The following is a 23,145-nucleotide window of genomic DNA, read 5'->3' on the forward strand; positions in this document are numbered from 1 at the left end:
GGAGGGCACTCCTTCCCCATGGCACCCACCCAAAAGCGAGAGGCTACGGGGAGCACCTGCCCCATCTCACAGCCCCTCAGTGCCAGCCACACACCGGTGGCTCTCCACAGCTGGTGATGCCTCCAGCTCTCAGTGCCCAGCACATGGAGGTGGCAAGAGGGTTGCCCTACACCCCACTGGTGACAGACCACCCCAACCTAGAGACAGAACACGTGCCAACAGCACCACAAGCATGTGGGCTTCATCCCTCAAGGGCCAGGACACCAGGCTCCTGCCAGCATCAGCAGCCTCTCCAGGGGTTGTTTTTCCAAATGCTGTCCATGTCCTGATGGCCTCTGAACCACAGACAGCATGTCAGTCACACACCTCTTGCTCTGGCCCCTGGGTTTTGCAACTTTTCCCTGCCTTTCCCCCACACATCACAAACAGCTTCACCCTGCATCTCTGTGCCTGCTCAGGGAACCGCAAACAGAAACACAGTGAGATCAGGGGTGTACAGAGACAAAATGCCTGAAATCCAGCAAATATGTGTCTTGCTAGAAAGATGCTGGTTAGAGCACACCATGCTGTGCCTTACTTCTGTCCCCAGCTGCACCCCAGGACCAACAGGCGAGAACCAAACTGGAAGTGGGGAGTAGGGAAGTGGCATTTGGCAGGTTTCAGAGCAGAGAGGAGCTCATATCTAAGTCCTGTCAGGCCAGGAGCCTGAAGCCCCATGGGCAGGGCTCACACAGGACCCTACAGAAGCGGGATGAGCTCAGCTGCCCCTTGTCCCCAGCACAAGGTCTGGAGCAGGGATGTCACTACCCAAAGCCCAGGGCACCGTGTGTGTAGGGGACGGATGAGTGGGCTCATATCCTGGGCTGAACTATTACATAACAGCAGAAACACATGCAGGCTGCCAGGCAAAATTGTAAATAATGTTTCTGCCAGAACCCCAGTTCCAGAGCCAGTGGGACTGGGGTGCCATGCTCAGGGGAAGCCAGGGCTGGGCAGGTGAGGGCTGCTGGGATGGGCACAGGGAGCTCCTGGGGCAGGACACAGCACTTCAGGGCAGGCTAGGCAAGGTTCATGCCCCCTCTCAGCCTGTACTATTTAAACTCCTTGTTTGTGAAAGCAAAACCCAAAACAAGCAAATAAATATTAACTGAAAACACAAAAGCCCTGACAGATCTCCCAAAAATCTTCTACGTGGGCTGTGCAGCAGCTGCACAACAGGAAGAAGCTGTTGATCCCATTTCTGTGTGCCGGCACCACACTGGCCTCTACCCACGGCTGCCTGCTCAGGCTTCAAACACAGCTAAACCAAAGTCAGGCACTGGGACAGAGAATACTACCAGGTAACCTGTGGCCAGGTGTGTCTCCCATTAACCAAATCCAGGTCTGCAGCTCTCAAGCACTGCAGGAAAAGTTGCTGGAGCCCTCCTGGTCACAGTGCTCTGGTTGCTCAGATGGGAACTGCTGGCAGGGGAGCAGGTTCTGAAGAGAGATGCAGAGAGGAGAGGAGAATGCTGCATGGGCTCTCCTGAGCTGTGTGCGATGGGAGGCCTGACATCATTTCCCCAGGGATAAAGGGGATCTACATACATCACCCCCACCTCCTCCAGCCGCCCTAGAACGGGATGCATGAACTGACACTACTCCCAGCAGTGGTGATCTGGCCCAGCATCACCTATTTTTCTCCTTTCATGTCCCTCACATCATCCCCCTCTGAGCCAGAACCCAAAACCAGCCTTTGTGACCTGGTGACAGCATCCCTTGGAGCACAGAAGGGCTTGGTTGCAGGCCAAACTGAGAATCTTGCAAAACAGGTTAAATATTTAACTCCTTTCAGGGGTGACTTGTCCTTAAACTTCAAAGTCTGGACATCTTATGGAAGGAGAGAATTTGACCCCAAGAGTGCCCAGCTCCAAGCAATGAGACAGGAATGATGGGCTTTGCCCTTGGATGGGTGACACATGGCTTGGGGAAGTATGCAGGACCCAGCTCCCACAGAGAGAGACCAGACCCTGCCTGGACATCAGCCCCAAGCAACGAGCTGGGCCCTATCCGGGTGCAGTTTGGAGCACGGGGTGCAGCATTAGGGTTCTCTCTGCACCCCCAGAGTGCTGCAGCAGCTCCCCATGCTGGTCCCTTGCTGCCACCTGGTGCCACCTCGCCACAACTGCTTGGGACCTGGCGTGTTGAATTTGGTGGTGCCACAGTTGTTGAGGATGGGGACCCCATGGGCACAAAAACACCTGTGAGGTCCCCATTCTCAACACTCGTGATCCCAAGCAGCCCCACCGTCCTCCAGCCTTCACCTGGATCTGCAAACAAGCCAGTGATCTCTCTCCTGCCTACGGGGTCATAGGCAGGACTCCAAATATTTCCCAACCTCATGGACACCACCAAGGGTTATTTACGCTAAGGCAAATATGTTCCAGGCACTGGATCTGGTCCCAGTGGCATCCCAGAACAGCTTGGGAACGGAAGCACAAAGCACCTAGAAACGGTCAGGGTGGTCAATAACGAGAATTACTCATGTTACTCCAAATCAATTTTCTTTTGCAATAGGGCAACAGCCCCCTGAAGCAGAGAGAGCAGCAAACACTGTATTTCTTTAGTATGGTTTTGCTAAGCAAGACCCTGTCATTCCCACTGGATAACTAAAGAAACTCAAGGTTAACTCAACCTGCAAAATAGCTGCAAAACATGGAGAAAAATTCTTTTCATTAGTTACCTATGGTTCCCTGTGGAAGGAGACAGTGGGAGATTTTCCACAGTTCCATCAGTGGCTCAGTAATTGAGCTGGAGACCAGGATTCTTAATGAATACACAGCTGAGAATGCCCCAAGGGGATGTGCTGGAGGGCTGGGGTAGGATACAGATGATCTTGGCAAATAGACAAAAAAAAAAAAAAAAGCGTAGGCAAAGGAGATTGTAGTTTTGGAAAGACTTATGCAGGATTCTGCTTCCAGGTATGAATAACCAGTGTGCAAAAGCAGGCTGGTGATCAAGGTTGCAGGAAAGTGACTCATGGGCTGAGCCACCTCATTAGGGGTGGGGGGGCGGTAGAGGGGTTGTTATTGTTAGTATTTATTTATTTTAAACCAAACTGACTGGGATGTTTGCTCTTAAAACACTGTCGCAAGATACCTGCTGTTTGAAGCCAGCAAAGTGTAAGCCCAAATCTTGCGACCATCTGCCTGCACTGTCCCTCCAGGTGCAAGAGCTGCTGGCAAAAAAACCCGCAGGATTTTATTCTGGACACAAAAAGTCTGTGAACACACAAGAGGGAGCTGCAGAGAGCTATGAACACTCTGCCAGCATCTGATGGGGATAGGAGAAGTAAGAAGCTTAAATTCCAGCACAGTTTCAGGCTATTCATTAGGATGCCCTCTGAGCCCATTAGCTCCTGGGAAGCTGTGGTGGGGTGTCCAAAACCAGTGGGAACATTCAGGACTGATGCAGAAGGTGATCTAGGTATGGCCCGGATGGTCTCTCAAGGTTTCTCCTGGCCCTACATTACTACTATCCTGTAAAAGACAGACTGACCTGGTGCTTGAACTCTCCTGGGCATTCCCAGTGCTTGGGTGGCAAAAGCAGAGGCCATGGCAGACCTGAGTGAAGCTTCCCCTGGAGCTGAATGTGCCTGTGCCTTGAGAAGACATTGTGTTACCCATCCAGCAATGCAGGTCACCTGCACAGAGGTGATCCAGAGCCCGGGCCAAGGGAGTATTCTGGAAACCCATGAGCAGGCACAAATCCCAGTGCTGTTACTGGAAACCTGCCCATTCACCCAATGCTCCTGTCCAGCTTTCCCAGAACACAAGAAAACAAATAAAATCAATAGAGCAGCACACCAGGGCTGTGTGTGGGTCTTGCTCTCCAGAGCAAAACTGAGGTTTCTGGGAAAGACTGGGGTTCTGGGAAGGGTGAGATGACACTGTCTGCTGTGTGCCTGACTCCTGGCAACAGCCAGAGCCCTTGTCAGAGCACCCTGCTCACAGCTATTCGCTGGACACAAAAAAATGGAAAAAAAGAAAAAAGGCAGTGACCCTGTTGAGATGCCACTTCAGCCTTTGGCTGAAATAAAATTTCCCAGCAAGTGAAATTTTATTTCAGCCAACAGGCACACACCAAGTGCCCAAGAGCAGCTGTCACCAGCTTTGTCCCACCACAGAGCTGAATGCTCAGCAGAAAAACAGCTTGCTCAGAGGCGTTATTAGATTTTTTTTCACGTCAGCCCTGTTGTGTTTCACAGCCTCTTTTCAGGATATCGTGAAACAGCCTTAGCAAGTTCCTTAACAACCAAGGAGGCTGTCGGCTGAAGACAGTGTTTCTCCTTAAGAAGGGAAAACCGAGGTTTGCACATGTGGAGCTGCGGGCAGAGGCAGCAGACAGGCAGCGCTGTCGGGCAGGGAGAAGTCACCGAGTACTAGCGGCTCAGAGTGTTCCGTGAACAATCCCAAACCGCCCCCAAGAGGCTCCTGCTCGGAAAACGGCCTCCCAGAAGGAAAAACAAACCCGAACTCCCCGACAGATCCTGCATGTTTTTTCTTGCATTCGCTGCAAACCTCCGGTGGAGGGTGCTGGCAGGGGGCTCTCATCACATCCCAAGGCAGCCACAGGCATCACAGGGAACTCGAGCCTCGGTCACTGCAGGGACACGGGCTGGGGGCTGGAGTGCCCTCTCCACAGTGGGTGAGGGGGCCGTGCTCCAGGGCATTCTCATCCAGGCTTCCATGGGAAAAATAATGTGTCTAAGAGGGTTGTGACACACATTGAATCAGGGGAAGGCTCAGCCGAGTGGTGGCCTGCTGGGGTGGGGAACACCCACAGCAGCACCCAAACCATAGTGCCAGACCCCCGAGCATCACTCTGCCTGTCACAGGGTGCTCTGTGCAGACCTGTGCTGATGAAACCCTCCCACAAGGCAGCAAATGTAAATTAATTTCCTTTGCTGGGGAAAATAGGGAGAAAGATGCTTTTCCACTGCAGACAAGCATCTGTCTGCAGCTGTGTGGAACAGGACCCAGCCCAGGTTTCCCATGTTTCAAGGACATCACATTTTCCCCTTCAGCATCAGCTGGGCACACACGAAGTAGCAAGATACTTGGCTGCCAGCAGCTCTGTCCCTCCTGCTCCCACTGACACTCCAGGAGCAGGTACTACCACAGACCTGGATGCTCAGCAGCAAAACAGCTTGCTCAGAGGCAGTAATAGATTTATTTCAAGCCAGCCCTGTTGTGTTTTGCAGCCTCCTTTCAGGATGGAGTGAAACAGCCTTAGCTGACTTGCAACAACCAAGGGTCTACTCCTCACTCAGCTTTAGTGTGAACCTTCATCTCCATGACCCAGCCCAGCCCCAGTGCAGACCTGGTTTAGCCACACGACTACAAGGAAAGCAATACTTATACATGGGGCAACAAACCAGAAGGACATCTCCTCCCTGCTGACATGCCAGGGTGCTCAGGCTAGGTGCAGATTCCCAGTACCCGGGCTTGCCCCAGCTGGGAAATGGTTTCATTTCAATGGTTTCAGAAATCCAGTGGTTTCATTATAGTTCCATCAGTTCTACCCTCAGAGAAGCCCACCAGGGGAGCAGAAACCTCTGCCCCTTCCCAAGCCCCATAAACAGCCTAGGGACACATCCTTACCTGGAGGGTGACCAGGGCTCAATGGGGACTCAGTGCCCGGGGGGCAGCAGCCAAAAGCAAGGGAGTAAGTCTTGTTGGGCGTGGGGCTTTTCTGGCTCGCTGCAGGAAATGAGGGTTAATGGGAGTAGCAGCCAGGTGTGCTTGCAGGTGCAGGCAGCTTCCATCCCTGCCTCTCCAGTGGGCTCAGCTGCTGTGGGGCCAGTCTGGGCCCCCTCCAATATAGACCCCTGAGTGTAAACTGCTGAACCACAAGAGGCTGCAACACATGATGCAGATGCCCCAAACCACCCCAACCTCAGCCCCTGCCTGTGGGAGAGAAGCCCTCTCCCACCTCTGTGCAGTGGTCATTAATAGGGTCACCTTGACGCATCACTGCAGCAGTGGAGCAGTGGCAGGGCACAGGCAGGGGAGCAGCTGCCAGGAGGATGCTACTCAGCCTTCCCTGCAGCTCCTCTGGCAAATGATGCAGCTGTCAGGCCTCAGGAGCCTCCTGGGGAAAGGAGAAATGCAAATACTTTTGCCTGTATATTGACATAATGCTATTCTAGCACAGTGTATGAATTCAATAAGACTTGCAATTATAGATGAAATTGGTATTTAACACACGTTTGCAAGAATTCTAAGAAGAATCTTGGTGCTTCAAACCTAATTCCCTTGCCCCTTAAGGTTTCATTTTCCTTTTTGAGTGCCACCTCCTCTTAATAAAATGAAAAAAGGGAAAATTTGTGTTGTCCTTGAAGAGATGAGACTTGAGCCTTCCTGGTCTTCCTGGTCTTCTCTCTTTCCATTACCAAATATTTCTCAAGCCAAAACCTGCATCTCCCAGAAATGTGGGGAGGAAAGAAGCAGCAGCACAAGACCCCTGTATCATCCCACACCACAGCCCCTTCTTCCTCAAAGGAAAAAGTAATCATTGCACCATGGACTCCTTAAATCACTAGATTTTAATAGCCATATAAATCCTTTGCACACAGCAATCTGTGGCATGAGAAACCACATAGATACCCAACAAGTTTTTCTGGCTTTTACCACATAAAACTATCAGCAATTTTGTTTTTTTCAAATCAACTCCTGTAGTAGAAACAATAACCAAGCAATTAACAGCAAATTTCTAATTTTCTAAAAGAACAATGTTTCTTCTCTTAAAAAGAGCCAAGAAGCTGACGGGGACTTTCAGATATATGTACAGATCGGGGTACCTCAGGAAGCCGGTGAGCAGATGGCTGTCAGCACCACAAGCCTGTGTTCCCAGTTGGAGGGTGGGGGACACTCTAGCAGCACCCACTGTCACCCCTGAGGAGAGCTGGGGGTGTTTGAGGGGTGACAGCCACCTGCTGCTTTGCCTTTGAGGGCACCACACACCACCTTGCCCTCCAGCACACACTGGTCCTACCCAAGACCCAGACCAGTGCTCTTTCCCTGGGACAGGCAGTGAGGGACCACACCTGGAGAGGTACAGGATCCATCCCTGGACATCACCTTGCAAGTTGTAAAGTATAACTTGTCTGTATTGCCTGTTTCTACCTATAGTTTCACTGGGTCAGGAGTTGTAACCATGGAGAGGATGCAGAAGCACACTGTACCTTTCCCCACCACCGCCCAGCAGCTCGTGGGTGAGCTGACCCCTCCTCGCCATCCCCTGTACAGGTCACACACACAGCCAGCTCCCACCCCTCACGCCTGTTCCGGTGGCACTGGCTTTTGCAGAATTCACAGAATTCATTAAGAAAATCGTTATTTACATCCAGGTTTTCAGCAGCACGATGTCTTAGAGGAGTTGAGACAAGAGTTCACCCGAGGTGGCTAAGTCACACCCTGGCCATGGGCTTATTGCTGACTCGGGCTCAGGGGCCGAATTGCCCCGGGCAGTTCCCATTGCTCTGGTTCCACAGCAGTGGCAAAGCTGCTGCCTGCACCCCGTAGTCACTGGCTGTGTTCACCAGCAGGAAGAACCAACCCTGGGCAAGGTGGGCTGTGCACAGACACCACACCCTGGGCAACGTTAAGGCATTACAAATACACAGGAACTATTCAGGGATTTAGAAAAACCCACTCAGAGTGTAAACATTTCTGCACATACAGTCATTGGACTTCCACACATGAAGTTTTCTGTTGTTTTCTGCATAAATCGTGAGTTAAGGAGCTACACAAAGAACACTCAAGCAGACGCCTGGAGCACTTGGGGGTTCTCTTACAGCACAGCAGCATGCAACACGATGGACTCTAAGTAGTAGAAATATTGTAAGTGTCAGTCCAAGATGCTTTCTCCTTCCTACATTTCATATATAGTTTAGGTAAATGTCATGAACAACTACGTGCTGGTAACCCAGGTAAGATGGGCGGCTGTGTGAGGAGCACTGGGTGATTTCAGCTCGTTTCTACCTTACCTCTAAGTAGAAAAAGGAGATACTCTGCTTCTGTTCCTGTATCTATGGAGGTTGCTCAATGACCCCTAGGTCGCTGTGCCAGTGGTGCTATAGGTTTAGGTATCACTGATTCTGCCTTCCTCAGGGACTTTGGCACATTGACCCTGATTTGTACAAGATCCCTGAGAACTTATCAAAGCTGCAGTACTTTACAATTTAACCCGGCATGGGCACTTGGCTCCCTGCCATGCTCACGCCTGCTTCTTGTTGTTGTCTATGCTGTGCAGCAGTGCCAGGAATTCCAGGATGAGGTTGGCTGTCTTGCGGGGTCGCTCCACCACCACCGAGTGCCCACAGTTCTCCAGGATGTACACGTGGCAGTCTGGAATAGCACTTGCTAAAACACTGGCACCAGAAACATCCAGGACCTGGACGGCAGGGGAAAAAACAGTCACTGCCACAGTCAGAGATGGGGTTTAGTGGACACCATAGAAACCCTGTTGCGGTCCAACTGAGATGTGGAGCAGAGATGCAGACACAGTCCTTGTAATGCCAATGCCCTGCCTGGGGACAGGGCAGGGAGGCTGCATGATGCCAGTCTCAGCAGGCAGCAGGGAACTCTCTTTTTGCCTGCTGTCTCAGCGCAAAGGTGTCACTGCAAGCAAACACTTGCATCTTTGCATTTATAGAGCCTTCTGCATGCCTGCAGCTTGCTTCCTCCCACTTCTTCCCTCCCACTCCTGCCTCTGAAACAAATCCTAAGACTTTGCCTTGAAGCCTGCCCACAAACAGCACGTCTCTTTCCAGTTGCCAGGACAACTCTCTTTGCTGACACTTTATTCTTCTTCCCAGCCCTTGCCTGCTTCGATGCTGGCACCTACCCCCCACCTGCCCCTTCCCACTCCCCAGCCCTGGCACTGCGCTCTCCTCCCTCTGGAAAGCAGGCTGTCAGCTTTCTGCCCATCACCCTGCTGAGCCCCTGTGTCTAAATCCACTGGGGACAGAGACACTGTGCCAGCTCTCTGCAGAGCAGTGCACAGCTTGGCAGCACATGCCCCCGTGGATGGGCACAGGCAGAGATGGAGATAGGTCTGTGGGAGATGTGCAAGGGGCTGCCTACCTGGTCCTGCTTTCCCCAGATGACCTGCGTTGGTGCTTTGATCTTGCTCATGTTCTCATGGAGAGAGTGCCTGGACTTTTCATCCACGATTTCTAAAAACACTGTGGGGCAAGAGGAGAGTCAGTCCTACAGGGAGACATTTTGCCTTCCCTTCTCAAAGAGGGCCCTGTGGGTTGGTCCTGCCAGTATCCCCTGACTGGGAAATCCATGCAGAGATGATGGGCTGTCCTTGCTCTGCCACCAAGCCCAGCTGCAGAGGGACATTCTGCCAAACCATCGCCTCACAGGTACTTATTAACCCAGACAGGAGGGTGAGGGTGAAGCAGAAACCCTGTCACCTGTGGGGGTGGCAGTGGGGGTGGCAGTGCATTGCTACCAGCGACCAAGGTGTGTCCCCAGATCTGTTAATAACATTGTCCCCTCCCACCCTCAGCAAGGCACAGCACGGGGCCACCCATGTGCAGGGGACATAGGGGCTGGGGACAGCTGGTCCCCACACCCTTGGGGATCCTGTTGGAAAGCCTGGTGAGGAGGCTGCCACCATGCACTTACGTTTCCGGTAAAATTCATTGTGTGGGATGCGAACATCAACAAGGCCCTGGAGAATCTGCAGGGAGAGCAGAGGAGAGCTGCTGGAGGGGACCTGTGCCCTGCACAGGGCTGAGTGTGCCCAAGAGCACTCAAGAGCAGCCCTTGCCACCCCAGCAAATCTGGCCCAAGCATGAGCTTCCTCCTAAGTGTGTGGGGGTGTTGAAACCATGCTTAAGCAATATGTATTTCAGCAACAAATAATATTGTCTTTTATGATGCAGACCCAATATCTGCCCCTGGCCAGCAGCCACCTCAGCCATGACTGCACTTTTCATCCTTTTTGTATTCTTTTGCCAAAAACCCAAAACGTCTTGGCATTACCTAACATTTTTTTCTTACTCTCCAATCTACTCACTCCAGACTTCCTAAGGAAAACTAGTTTAATAGGCAGCCCCTCGCCAAGTTCCTCTCACTTGACAATGACGCAATTAACATTTCCATCGCTTTTACTTAAAAAGCAGCAAACAATCCCCCTCCACATTGGACAACAGCTGCTTTAGTTATTTAATGCTTCCTGCCAGACATATTTACTAAAAAACCCTTCTACATCCCAGCCTGCTGCCAAAAACTTTATGGGAAGAGGAATTCCAGCAGGCGCTGATAGAGGGAACTTGGAAAAAGAGGGTTTGAAGGGAAAGTGCTGGAAAGGTGCTGGGAGTGAGGCTCAGTGTGTCTTTCCTGGGCAATGGCACGGTTGGCAGCTCCAGCTGCAGCCCCAGTATTGCCTCAGCTATACCATGCAGGCTCAGGGAGAAGCAAACCTGCTCACCACCTCCCAGCCTCCCTTTACCGGCTGCCACGACCAGCGTTGGGCTCTCACCTGCTGTGGCACCTTGAAGCGAACGTAGGAGCAAAGCTTCAGCATATCTGCCATCTCCTCAGGTGTTGAGGGGATTAAAGGGATCCTGTCGATGCGTTTGGACTCTTGCAGCTCCCGGAGCTGCTTAACGAACTTGCTGTCAGTGGTACTTGGCAGGCCTGCATGAAATGAGAAGGGGTGGAAAAGCTAAAATCTGGACAAAATCCCCACAACAGGCCAAACGAAAAAACAACCTTGTACTGACCTCCCTCATCCCTGCCTCTGGCTTCCTGCCTGCTGACTCTGTAATTTTTTTTTTAAAAAAGAGGGGAAGAAAACATCTGTACATACAGCCACTTCAATATGCATTCAGAGATACCCAGCCTCCCTCCTGCTCCAAGGTTTGGCACCACCAACCCCGCAGGCTGGCACAGCACAAGGTATAGATGTGCATGACTACTTCAGCAAAAGCTATACTGCTTATTTTTATGTGGTCAGCAGATGCAAACACTAATGCCCAGGCTACCACTGCATGGGGCTGGACAGAAAATTTCTGCAGGCCCATCTGCATGCACCACTGAGAAAAAATTCCCCAGCAATTTAATCCCAAACCTTTCTGCAACCCCCACACAGAGGTTTCACATCCAGAAACAGCCAGAGAGACAGTCGACAGCTCTCCTAGAGGGGAGTGGGAACCCTGACGCCCCCAGAGCCTGGTAGCTAGGTAACATTCACTTTGCTTCATTCCTTAGTTCTCATTTGGAAGCTGCTTTCCTTGCGTGGGAGAGGGAAGGAGCTGCTATGGCAACTGGGATGCAGCAAAGCCTCCCCAGCAGAGAAGCTCCCTACCCACCATGCCTCCTGCAGCATATCATGCCCAGGCTCCCCTGAGCCCCCTGTCCAGGGGATGGTGGGGATGGAGGGGATAGAGGGGACACCCTGCTGACCTCTGCCCAGCCCTGAAGTGCTCTTCCCAGTCTGAGTACCCAAAGGTGGGAGGTCAGAACTCTCTGGCTCCCAACACCCCAGCCCTTCAGCACACCAGGGCTTTCAGGAGGCTAGAATGGGGAGGCTATTCCTGCTGCAGTCTGCATTCCCTCTTGTGAATTGAGAGGCTGCAGACATGCCATGTAAAATGCCTGCCATCCCAAGGGAAAAGGCATTTTCCTCCAGAGCAGAACTTGTCCCGTTTGCCCTAGTCCCGACTCTATCCAAAGCCCAGTGGGGCAAATGCCAAACCCCTGGAAAAGAGCAGTCTGCACAAGGTGGTGATTTTCTCCTGTGCCTTGCCAGAGATTTCCAGACTATAAATACAAATTATTTCTAAATGCTTTGCACTACACATCTATGCTGCCTCCAGCACTACCCTGGGCTTTTGCACTGCTTCCTGCTTGCCCTCTCTCTGTCTTGCCCCCCCGCCTTGCCCACCTGCAGGACAGATGAGGGTCAGGCTGCAGATATCTTCTGGGTACTGAGCAGCATAGACGCCAGCAACATTTCCCCCCATGGAAGTGCCAACTAGATGAAAGGGCCTTCTGTTCAGCTTGATGCACTCCACGAACTGGCAGGGAGCAGAAGGAGCGTTGTTAGGGGAAACAACAGCATGGGGTCAGGTCATTAGAGAAATTCAACTCAAAAGCTTGAGGCTGGTGGCTCTGGCTGCCTGGGAAGGGAGGGAGCGAGGCCACACAAGGCAGACTCACGGGGCTTAGCATCCCTCACGTCCCCACGTCCCTCATGTCCCTCATGTCCCCATGTCCCCCACGTCCCTCTTGCAGAGGTGATGTGATGCTGGGGCTTTACCTGGTGTATTCTCTTAGCTTGCCCACTAATGGAGTAATCATCCAAGTCCGAGCGGGTTGTGCCCTCGTGCCCGGGCATGTCCACACACACCAAGTGCAGGTTCTTTGGCAGGAACTGCAGAAACAAACCAGGGGTGGTTACCGTGCAGGGAAACTGCTGTGAAGCCCAGGGATGGCAAATGGGGAGCCTGGGTGGGAGCAGGGGGAGTCACTCTCCTCCTGGCAGCCCTGGTTGCTCGTGCATCAGAATAAGTCAGCTCATGTACCAAGGATGACATGATGAGAAAGCGTGGCCAAGACTCGCTTCCCATGGAGGTGGCAGGTGTGTACTGCTCTTCCCCTGCAGCTCTGGGTGTTACAGGGGTGAAGGGATCCAACAAGCAATGAACACAGTGATAAGGAGGGTGTTCCTAGCACGTTACAGCAGTCATCCCATCCCATGCATGCAACCAGTGAGCCCTCACACTGCTGCCCCCAAGCCCAGAACCATCAGTTCTCAGTAGGGAGCAACACGATAGAAACGGAGTCCCACCTTGACTATGGAGAGCCACATGTCTTTGTGGGCTGAGAACCCATGTAACATCAGGATGGACGGTCGGTATCCAGGTCTTCCTCTATAGGAATAACAAAACTGATAGTCATCGTAGTTTGCGTATCTAACCTGCATGCCCAAGGCTCGGCGCCAGTACCTGGAAACAAGGAGAAAACACCAGTGAGCAAGACAAGACCAGGACCCAGGCATGATATAAGCCAGGTGACGAGTCCAAAGGCAGCCACAGATTTGTTGATTTACTAAGGTCAGTTAGGTTGGGCTCTCACTGGTACCATAATGGGACTACTGGGATTAATCCTGTGCATCTGGACCCTGGGCCAGACCCTGTGCTTACATGTGATCCCTTACAGGTGTAACACAGGTGCCTGGCTGCACTGCAGATGGTTTGTGAAGACACTGTTAAGAACTTTAAAAAAAAGAGCCAAAATCACTCATTTAGCAATGGAAATGGGCCAAAATAACAACTGTAAAACAGAAAATGCCCAAAGGCTCATATGAGGACAGACTCAAGAGAGAGGGGCAGCACACGTGTCAAGGCAGCATGTAAGATGAGCAGGCCAAGAAAGACAGTTCTTCCAGGTGGGTAAGGTGGATCTGTCACAGGGTTATTTGGACATAGTCCTGCCTCAACGGGAGAACATCACCTCAAGGACAAGCACATCAGTTCCCAGCCAAAACAACCATGTCACCCCAGAGTACCACAGAAACCTGGTTCCCATGGACCAACTAGAAAGCCTTAAAAAAATTATACACACACAAAGGAGTGGAGGCAACCATCCTTACACTGGGTTTAGCACCCCAGAAGATACCAGATAACCCCGAGGCTGTTTCTCTGAAAGCAGAGGCAGACAGCTCCTGCCAGCATATGATTGCAGCCTGCTCAGAGGACACAATGAAACTGCCAGCCAGAAGGACCTGGACAGAGATTATCGGTGACACTTTGGACATATGATGTGTACGTGCAGCCCAAGGCAGAGAGCAGGGTCGCTTTCCCTGCGTTTCCCCTGTGCTCAGACATAACCCTTGTCAGGACAACTACTGGGCTATGCCTGGTGGCCAAGGCACTGGCAAATACTTTTATATACCGTATCACAGTTTATTTAAGACACAAGAGCAAGGTCACCAACGCTTCTGGACTGTCCTACCTCTCTGCCCACTCAAAGCTTATGCATAGTGAAATCCTCTTTATCATAATCTCTTTTTCGAGGGAGTTAGTGGGACTTAAGCAGCATCTCAGCTCTTTGCTGGTCCTACAAGGAGAGGTGAATTTCTCCCTAATAAGTGTCTTAAGAGTCCTTGCCTCAAAGGCACTGGTGTGAACTACCGATGGGCAAGATGATAACATTTTTAGCAACTGATCCTAATGGATCAATTCAGCAGAAGGCAAAATAATCTGTGCAAAGCTGAACTGATCCCTCACAAGGTGTTAACTCACTTAGTGGCAGAAGCTAAACTGATTAACCCCTGTTGCAGTGCAGGCAGAGCGGTTCCAGGGCCAGGGTCAGCGGGGCAGCCCTGCATATCCTGCCAGGCAGGGAGGCGCATTAGTGGCAGGGAAAGCAGTGAGGCCATGGGTGAGGGGGCCCAGCATGACCCTTGACTGTGCCAGCTGAGGACACACAGTGAGGAGAAGGAGGGGGCAGGGAAGTATGAAAGAAGAGAGAAGCTTCCCCTGGGACTTCCCAGGAGCAGCGCTGCAAAGCTGTATCTGCACGAGGCTGTAAAGCAGAGGGCAGCACGGCATGCTGCCTGCATCTTTCCTGCCTCTGCTCTTGGGGAAACACTACAATTTCACTCCCCAAAAAAATCCAACTTGGAAAGAAGCCAATAGAAAAGGAAGAGTACAGGCAAGCCCACCCTTCTTGTCCACTGTCCCTAACAAAAGAGGTGTCCATGACCTCTTTTGGCATCGCAGTTATTCCTGCAAGAAACCTATCCTGTCAGAAATGCTGGAACAGAGAGAGATGGGGGGAACACATCCTTCAAAAGAAGACAGTCCTGACCCCTGTCACATGCTGCCTCTCTCACCCAAACACAAACCAACCTGCCCACAGTGCATTTTCACTCAGCCCCTTATCTACAACCCCAGAAGAACAAAGGCAGCAGCAGGGCATTCTCTACCTTCTGCTCAGCCTGGCTCCTTCAAGCTCCCGACATCAGACCCTGCATCACCCTGTCCTCCACCCCTGCCTGTGGCTGCTGAAGGCTTCATCCTGACCACACTCATTCAGCAGTGTTTTCCAGCCATCCTCCTCGGAACCTCACCCCATCAGGGTCCTCCCTAGATTCCACCAGCCGTTTATATATCCAAAGAAAAAAAGCACTTTGACTGCCAAACCCAGTACCACCCAGACATCCATGGGGCAGCAGAAGGCTGTGACACTGCCTGCTCTCCTTTGCAGAGTGACGATCCCATCACTAGGGCTTTCATCCCATGCTCCCTCCTCTCTCAGATGCTGTGAATAAAAGGCTGCTAATTAAAATGCCTTTAGAAACAGGCTTCATCCCATTTCTGCACCTGAGTGCTGAGGTGGGCAAACATCTTCCTCTCACAGGAGGTCACTTGGATTTGGAAACACCCTGTGAGCTGAACTGCAGGAGCCACCATCTGCCAGCAGCATGTGAGGGCAGTCTGACATGCTGCCTGCTCTGCCCATGCTGTCTGTCTGCTCTGCCTACACTGCCTGCTGCTGCCTGCTCCACGCTGTGGGATGAGACTCTGTCCTGACTTCTGAAGGGAGTTATTACAACCTTTCATTACAACAAACCCAGAGAGGAAAGCCGCCAGTGGGCTTATCACTGATTTCCAGGGACAAAGGAGGACTGAAGGGTATTAGTGCTTGCCTCCTGGTATCAGAAAGGACAAGATTCAAGGGGATAAAAACCAAAGCATCGCTCCATCTTCCCTGATGCTCCATTCCAGAAGAAAAGAGAGGATGGGAAAAGCCTCATCCATAACCACTAGTGAGAGAAAAGTCCCAGTCAGCTGGGAGGGAGTGTGTGAGCCCAGGGACACCCACGCCCCAGCCACATTGATGAGGTGGGAGGTCACCAGACTGCCAGGGTGGCCGGGCTGGTGGACAGGCTGCAATAGCAGTGCTTTTCCCAGTCACAGTCCTGTCCTTGGGGGAAGCAACCCAGAAAGGTTTGGAGAGATCTTGCAAGCTGGCACTGCAGTGGCAGCCTGGCCAACAGCCCCTTGGCACAGCCAAACCCCTGGGACAGCAAGGGGCCTGACCGACATAAGCCTCAGCAGCAAAAATGCAATAAGAAAATGCCATTTTCTTCTCCCAGACGTGCTTAAAGCTGCACACATCTGGCATGGCCCTGGAGGACCTCAGCTCACCTGCTGCTATCACCATCACAGCAGGAACTCCCAGCTCCATCCACACCACCGTGACCTGTGTGTGTGGTGACCTGCTGGGCACAGGTTCCACCCCCACACTGCACTGAGAGCAGCAGGGCTCTGAACTCACCAGTAGTAGATGCGGATCAGTGCCGAAGGCCAGAGGAGGAATGAGGCCACGAAGGCCAGGATGGGGATAGCCAGGGTGCCACCGGCGATGACAAACATGTTCAGCACATCCAGGTCCATGCTGCTCTTCGCTACTCAGCCTCACCTGCCTGCATTTAGGGAAGGTTCTGAGGTTAACCACCAGAAATATTGACAAGTCATTGCTAAATGAGAAATCTGCTGCCAGAGGTGGGGAGGAAAGCAGCTCTGCAAGAGGCAAAGGATATCACTCAGGAGCGCAGCAAAGTCTGTTTCAGTTTTAAAACCCAATTATTTCTTCTGGCTCCTTCCTTAATGGATCTAATTATTGCAATGTTATCCTCTCAGGAGAACACATCTCAAATGGGCAATGAGCTTTCTAACAGACAGGGAACATGTCTGAGGTGACAGGGCACAACATGGCCCTTGGGACACCTTGCAGACACAGAAAACACAGCCCCCCGAGGGGTGCAGGCAGCCTTTCCCCCCAGCCTTGAGTGCAGGCAGCCTTTCCCCCGATGGGTGCAGGCAGGGCCAGCATCAGGCAGGCTCCACGTTTCTTTTCGGAGGCAGGCGTCCAGCTCTGTCTCCCTTCCCTCCCCCTGCCTGATCCCAAATCCCCAGCACACAACCACTGACCTAGAATTGATGGGTTGAGCCCAGCTCTCATTACCGCTCTGCATAGGCACCAACTAATCAAGGAAGCAGAGCCTATTAATGGGCTCGGGAACAGAAGGAAACAACTTGGCAGGGCACTCTTTGGTGTCCAGCCCTTATCTGAGACAAATTTATCCCCACCCCCACATCCTCACTTCTGCCCCACATTTTCACCTTGCTGTGGATCACAGGTCCCCATCCCTGCTCCTCAGCACCCTTCAGACAAATCAGGGGCAGCAGCAGGTGGAGGACACTGGCAGCAAGGGCAAGCTCTAACACAATGTCAGGTTTGTCCCTGAACTCTCCCCACCACAAGCAGCTGGGATATATTTTTCTCATTAAGAGATTAAACACTGACACACACACATCTCCTCTAATTCCCCCTGCTAACCAACTCATGACTCCCCTTTCCTCAGCACTAGCACTTTAGTTCCTCATTTGTAAAACGAAATATCCTCAGTGCCTGCTCTCCCACCAGCCACTCACCCCCACATCACCACCTCCGTATTTCTCTGTGCCAGGACAGTCAGATTTTTTCCAGCTTCCTGCAAGACTCCCAGTGCTGTGTGTGTGGTATGTGTTGCCATGAAACAGGAACACAATCACCAGTCACAGCCTCCCGCCCCCAGACACAGTCACATTGGACCCTCACGTTACACACAACCAAGAGAAATGGTTTACAGAACCTCTGAAGCATCAGCCAGATTTGCCCTCTCTCCCCAGGGAAAATAGGAATAACTGAAATTTGAGGAATATTGTAAATATTTCCACCAGGCACCTCCTTAACAAAGCTAAACCTCATTTCCGTCTTCAAGCCTCAACAACACGCCGTTATTCATTTAATTAACATTTTGTAGAAAGACGCTTGATTTCAGCATGGCTTGTTCATAGACAAACACTTTATGCAACGGATAAACCTTATCCATGGGAGCAGGGCTGCGAGGGAGCCCACCGCAGAGCACTCGCTGCCTCTCGCTATGTCACTAAACCAGGGCAGAAACCAAGCACAGAAAATCGCCATTGCTCTCATTGGTGACCCGTAACGAGAGAAGGCTGCAGGAAGGAAAAAGCGTGGGATGGTGGGAGCCCCTGTGCTCCCTGGCACGGGGTCATCACCTCTGCCTCCACCTCCACACCGCTTTTAGAAAGCTAAACAGGGAGAAAGCCTTTAAAAAGCCCAGCTTACCTTGCAGAATTCCCCTCCTCCTCTCGGCACAAGTCCTGCTCGCTGTGGGCAGCGGCAGTGTCTGAAAACACTGTCAGAAGAGAAAATAAAACAAGGTCAAAATCGTAGTCCTGCTTTTACTCCTCCCTTCAGGCTCGGCAGCACGGTGAGTTTGGAGTATTTAAGCCACCAGCTGCCCTTCAAGACGTCTTATATTCACCTTCCGACCAACCTTTCCCCTGTTTATGTAGATATGAGGTTTTGTACAATAAAGCCCGTTGGGTGCACTTGTTCCAAGCAGGAGCAAAGTGCGAGCTGCCATCGGAGAGGAAGCGCAAGGCGCGGCGGGGAGAGCCGAGCCCAGCAGCCCCGGGCAGGGCTGCGCGGACCCAGCGCCGGGGGCTCATGCTCGCCCTCCAGGTGATTACTGCTATTAGAACAAAGCCAGCTAAGCTGCTTCTCGTCCCCTTCCTCTTTGTCTTAAAGGTACTTTTCCAAGCGCTCTCCGTGCCTCCCCCCCTGCGATCCTCCACTGTGTGAGACAGGCTGAAGCGAAGCGCAGCCGCAGGAAATTACTGGAGAGGCAGTAAAACGCTGGCCTAAACTCGGCGGCAGATTTTGGCTGTGAAATTCACGAGGGAGGACCAGTGGGAGCACCGGAGCCACGCGGCACGGGTGCTGGGGGCTGCTACACGCCAGAAATCCCCGAGAGCCGCCCCTTGCCGCGGCCGCAGGAGCAGCCGGGGCCGCTGTCCCCATGGCTCCGGAGCATTTCGGCAGGGCCATGGCAGCCGCCGCTCGCCACGTGAGCCCAGCGCCCAATGCCGGCCGTGCGCACCGGCCAGCCCCGCTCGGGCCCCGCTGGCCCCGGGCGCCTGCCGGGGAGGATGCTCGGGCAGCCCCGGGGCGCTTCCGAACCTCCTCCTGCCTAGGCAGAGCAGAGCATCGCCACTGATTTCCATGGCTACCTCCGATGGAGGAAAACAGCAGCTATGCAGTCATGGGCAGCTACCGTCACCACACTCCCCGACACCCCTTCCCCATAAAGCCACCCCTGGACCCAGGAATGCTGCAGGGACACCAGCTCCACAAAGCGCCCTGAGATGGTGCTTTGCCCAGGGGATGATCACCTGCCCTGCTGTACCAGGACCAGGCAGCATCACACCAGGCCCTGGCACAGTCCTCTGCTACTAGCTGGAGAGTAGCTTTTTAACCTACTGTGGGTTTAAAAACAAAACAAGCCCTCTGGTAACAGCCGTACGTCTTCAGACCGCAGCTCATCCATCACTTTGAGGTGCCCCGTGACCAGGAGTCACAGCAAATGGCCCCAAGTGTTGCTACTGCTTCTCGGAAGGATCTCCACCTACTTCATAAATAAACTTGCAAACATCAATTAGGCAACTCTGATAAATAACGTGTGATCGTGGAGGTGATAATGCCAAGCAAGCTGCACACATGGCAGGGCACCAGATGCCAAACCAGGAGCACCAGTTCCCAGACTGGCAGCCAAGCCACAAACACTAACCACCACAGCCTGTGAACCCCCCAAACAAGGCACCCCGGGTAATGGGACAGTCCCAGGACAGATGCTAAGGGGATGCTCCACATCTCCACTTGTTTCCTACTTCATCCCCTGTGTCAAATTCAGGCAGGGGCCTCATAACCTGCAAACAGAGGGGCCAACAGGTGGGAGGGTCTTTGGGTTACTACAGAGGACAGCATGTTGAGGACAGAACCGAGGCCATGGGACAATGGTATTTTTCCTCTTTCAAGCTCAGTGTGTCACTGCAGGGAGGTTGGGGAAGATGCAATAGTGCAGCTCAGGTGTATCTATAATTTTTTTTCTACACCCCACAAGAGAGGCAGCAGCAGCAGCACAAAACCCATCCCAAGGTGGAAGGGCCTTGGGTTGGAAAAGGAGAGTGGCAGCTGATGCACTGGGAAGCCCCAAGGAAGGCCAGGCAGAGATTCCACAAAAGAGGAATCACATGTATGCCCTCCCTGCCAACATTCAGTCACAAAGGCTGTCCTGGGCTGTGCTCATTGGGACTGGGCTGCACAACTGCTATTGCACTCAGGGCTTTGCTCACCCCACCTGCACCCAGCACAGTCCATGTCTGACTGACAACAGAGTTAAATCACTGAATAGCTGAAAGCTAAGCAGCACATTTAGGCATACATTAATTTTTGTTTTTTAAGATCTGAAAAGGAAAAAACATCCTCTTTTAAGTTTTTTTTTAACTTTTTAAATATTATCTTTTTTCAAAGATAATTTTAAGATCCCACTGCAGAAACAGGGGGCTTTGAGGGACCTCAGTGGCTGAGGTGGGGCCCCCAGAAACCCTGACTCACACCACTAATCATGTAAAAAGAAAAACCCAAAACATGTAAGTGAGCCCTTTCCCCTGGAAACTCCCTCACCCTTGCATTCTCTGCAGACATGAAAAAAATATTGAACCATAAACAATGACATAAGCACTGTTATGGTTCCTCATTGGTGTAGTTTGCTATGTGATCCTTTAGGTGCTAATTACAGTGAAGTTGTAATTTAATATCTATTAATATTTGAAAGATCTCGGTCTGTCAGTCAGCCAGCTCTCCATCTTAATCCAGCCTCCAGTGAGCCGAGAGTAGGAAATATGCCCTTTCACCTTCATTTATTTATAGGCAGCAGACATGAGATCATTATTTCTGCAGCAGTGTTTCACAAAACGTACATCTCTGAGACATTTGTATCTGTGCAACACAGCTCCAACGCGAGGCAGAGAGTCTGGGCTGGCCCCTGACCCTGCTGCTGTACCCCAGGCTGGGAATCTGCAGGGACAAGCCATCAGCATCACTGCCAGCCAGCCTGGGGACAAGGTGGATGGAAAGCATGACCCCAGCAGGCTGTGCTGCCAGTCAGCTGCTGGTTTAGAAATTCCTAACGTGCCCATCCTCCTTCCGGACCCCGTCGCCATCCTCATCCTGCCTCCCACGCACGCAGCAGAGCATGCACGGCACATCCGATGTCACGAGTGCGCCCGGACTCAGCCCTCTCCTGGCGAGGGTAGGAAAGAGTCAGGCAGGGATGAGGTAGGGGTGTCCGGGGGGCATATCCTGGCCCCTTTTCTCAGCACACAGCCCTCCCCAAAGCATGCTCCTCCGGCAAAATGACAGCATCCTCCAGACAGCAGCAGCTGAGACCACAGAATCCTTTAGAGTCATAAAACGGTTTGCATTGGAAGGGACCCTAAGGATCATCTTGTTCCAACCCCCTCGCCACCAAATAATTAATTTTTAGGGGAGGGGGGGAATTTAAAGGCAAATTAATTAAATCTCTGAATATATATATTTTAGTTTTTTTTCTCGGATTTTGGCTTTGCTCGCGATCTTCAGCCCACCCCCCGCGATGCCAGGGTTGTCACCGGGGAGACCCGGACGCCAGAACGGCCCCCGCTCCGCTCACTTCCCCCCCGGCCCTGTCATTGCTACCGTCAGCCCCCCATCCCGCCCCCCCGCCTCTCACCGTGCGGATCCGAGCCGAGCCGAGCCGTGCCGGGCCGTAATGGCAGCGCCGGGCGGCGGAACGCGGCGGCTCCGTTGCGCCCTCCCCCCGCGCCGGTGCGGCTCCGCGGGGCGCAGCGAGAGGCGGGGATGCGGCTCCGCGGGGCGGGATGCCGAGGGGTATAGGCGGGACGCAGCTGGGGTGAAAGGGGGATGAGAGAGGGGCGAAAGCGGGGTTACAGCGGCGTGCAAGGGGGGTGTGATAGGGCCGCTTTGCCGATGCGACCGGGGGACACCAGGGCTGCGGGGTGGCTACAGTGGGGGGTGTAGAGGGACGTCAGGGGACAAGGGGGGATGCGATGAAGGTGCAACAGGAATGCGGGGGAGAATTAATGGGGCTTCCGTGGGGATCACAACAGGGGTGGAAAGGTGGATGCAATGGGGGGGATTCAGTGGAGCTGTGATGGGAATTCAGTGGGGTTGCAGTGGGGGATGCGTGTGGGCTGCAGTGCAAGTGGTATAGAAAGTGTAGCAGGGATGCAAGGGGGACAGTGTGGGGGTGCAAGGGGAATACGGAGTGGCAACAGAGGGACGTGATGTGACTTTAGTGGGGATGTGAGGGAGGGATGCAAGTGGGATGCAGGGGGTGGGCAGTTACAGCAGGGTTAGGTTTACAACAAATGTAAAGGGGATATGCAAGGGACACACAGCAGGGAGCTGAGAAGGATGCAAGGAGGCTACAGAACTTGTACAATGGGGTTGCCATGGGAATGCAACAGGAATAACAAAAGGAATGCTGATATGGCAGCAATAGGGTTACAACAAGGAGACACAAGGATGGGTACAACAGGGGTTACAACAGGGGTGTAAAGGGAATGCAATACAATTGAGATACAACAGAGATACAAAGGAGAGTGCAGCACTACACCGTACAGAGAAACCTCACAATCCCCTTGCACGAGGCTTAGGAGCAAGCTTGGGGTGGGGGACAGCTGTCCCCTTCCCTGGTCTTGGGGAGGGCTGTGATCAGGGAGCACAGAGCTCTGCCATGTGCCCATAGAAAGGACGCAAAGGTTGAAATCAGAGCATCCCACTTACGAAAATCCTGTTTCAGGTGTAAAAGGAAGTCTGTCACTTAGGATACGAACCTGTTACCTGCCCTCCCTTCCCAACAGATGACACTGTTTGCTCTCAGGAGCTGCATTTCAACATGAATTTAAAAATCCACTCTGATTTTTTTTTTTTTTTTTGAACTGCCACCTGAATCCTTTTGCTAGAAGCAAATTTACTTTCATTCCCCCTGGGTCACATATCAAGCTGGCGTGTACCTTTAAGATATGCCAAAAAATTATGACAAAACTTAATTAAATTGGAAATGAGATCACCTCCTGAGTAAAAGCAAATTGGGTCAAATCCTCACCCCACCTGTGCTTTGATAAAGGATGTCCCTTTGGTCTGGCAGGTTGGGGGA

General features: G+C 52.4%; 1 protein-coding gene across 2 annotated transcripts; it reads right to left on the reverse strand.

The window, feature by feature from the left end:
- Window positions 1-6,568: 6,568 nt before the first annotated feature.
- ABHD6 (abhydrolase domain containing 6, acylglycerol lipase) lies at window positions 6,569-21,788 on the reverse strand. Of its 2 annotated transcripts, none has more exons than XM_085072645.1 (10): window positions 21,697-21,788; window positions 18,210-18,279; window positions 16,350-16,497; window positions 12,853-13,009; window positions 12,322-12,435; window positions 11,947-12,079; window positions 10,540-10,697; window positions 9,681-9,735; window positions 9,129-9,229; window positions 6,569-8,436 (listed from the first exon to the last, which is right to left on the reverse strand). In XM_085072645.1, the coding sequence occupies exons 3-10, from the start codon at window positions 16,466-16,468 to the stop codon at window positions 8,260-8,262; spliced, it is 1,014 nt and encodes a 337-aa protein (XP_084928771.1). In that variant the 5' UTR covers window positions 16,469-16,497; window positions 18,210-18,279; window positions 21,697-21,788; the 3' UTR covers window positions 6,569-8,259. The 2 variants fall into 2 exon arrangements, with proteins under 2 accessions (XP_084928771.1, XP_084928770.1); XM_085072644.1 differs by lacking the exon at window positions 21,697-21,788 and adding an exon at window positions 18,409-18,610.
- Window positions 21,789-23,145: the final 1,357 nt, after the last annotated feature.

Source organism: Lichenostomus cassidix, chromosome 12 (genome assembly GCF_008360975.1).
Source record: "Lichenostomus cassidix isolate B80296 chromosome 12, HeHo_3.0, whole genome shotgun sequence".
Classification (NCBI taxonomy): domain Eukaryota; kingdom Metazoa; phylum Chordata; class Aves; order Passeriformes; family Meliphagidae; genus Lichenostomus; species Lichenostomus cassidix.

Bases quoted from the DNA above. Each gene is read 5' to 3' on its own strand.
- ABHD6 (XM_085072645.1), bottom strand. From the start codon at position 16,468: ATGGACCTGGATGTGCTGAACATGTTTGTCATCGCCGGTGGCACCCTG. The intron at 13,010-16,349 runs GTGAGTTCAGAG...CCTTGTTTCCAG, and splicing joins CTGATCCGCATCTACTACTG to GTACTGGCGCCGAGCCTTGG. The intron at 9,736-10,539 runs GTGAGAGCCCAA...CTCTCCCTGCAG, and splicing joins GCTTCAAGGTGCCACAGCAG to ATTCTCCAGGGCCTTGTTGA.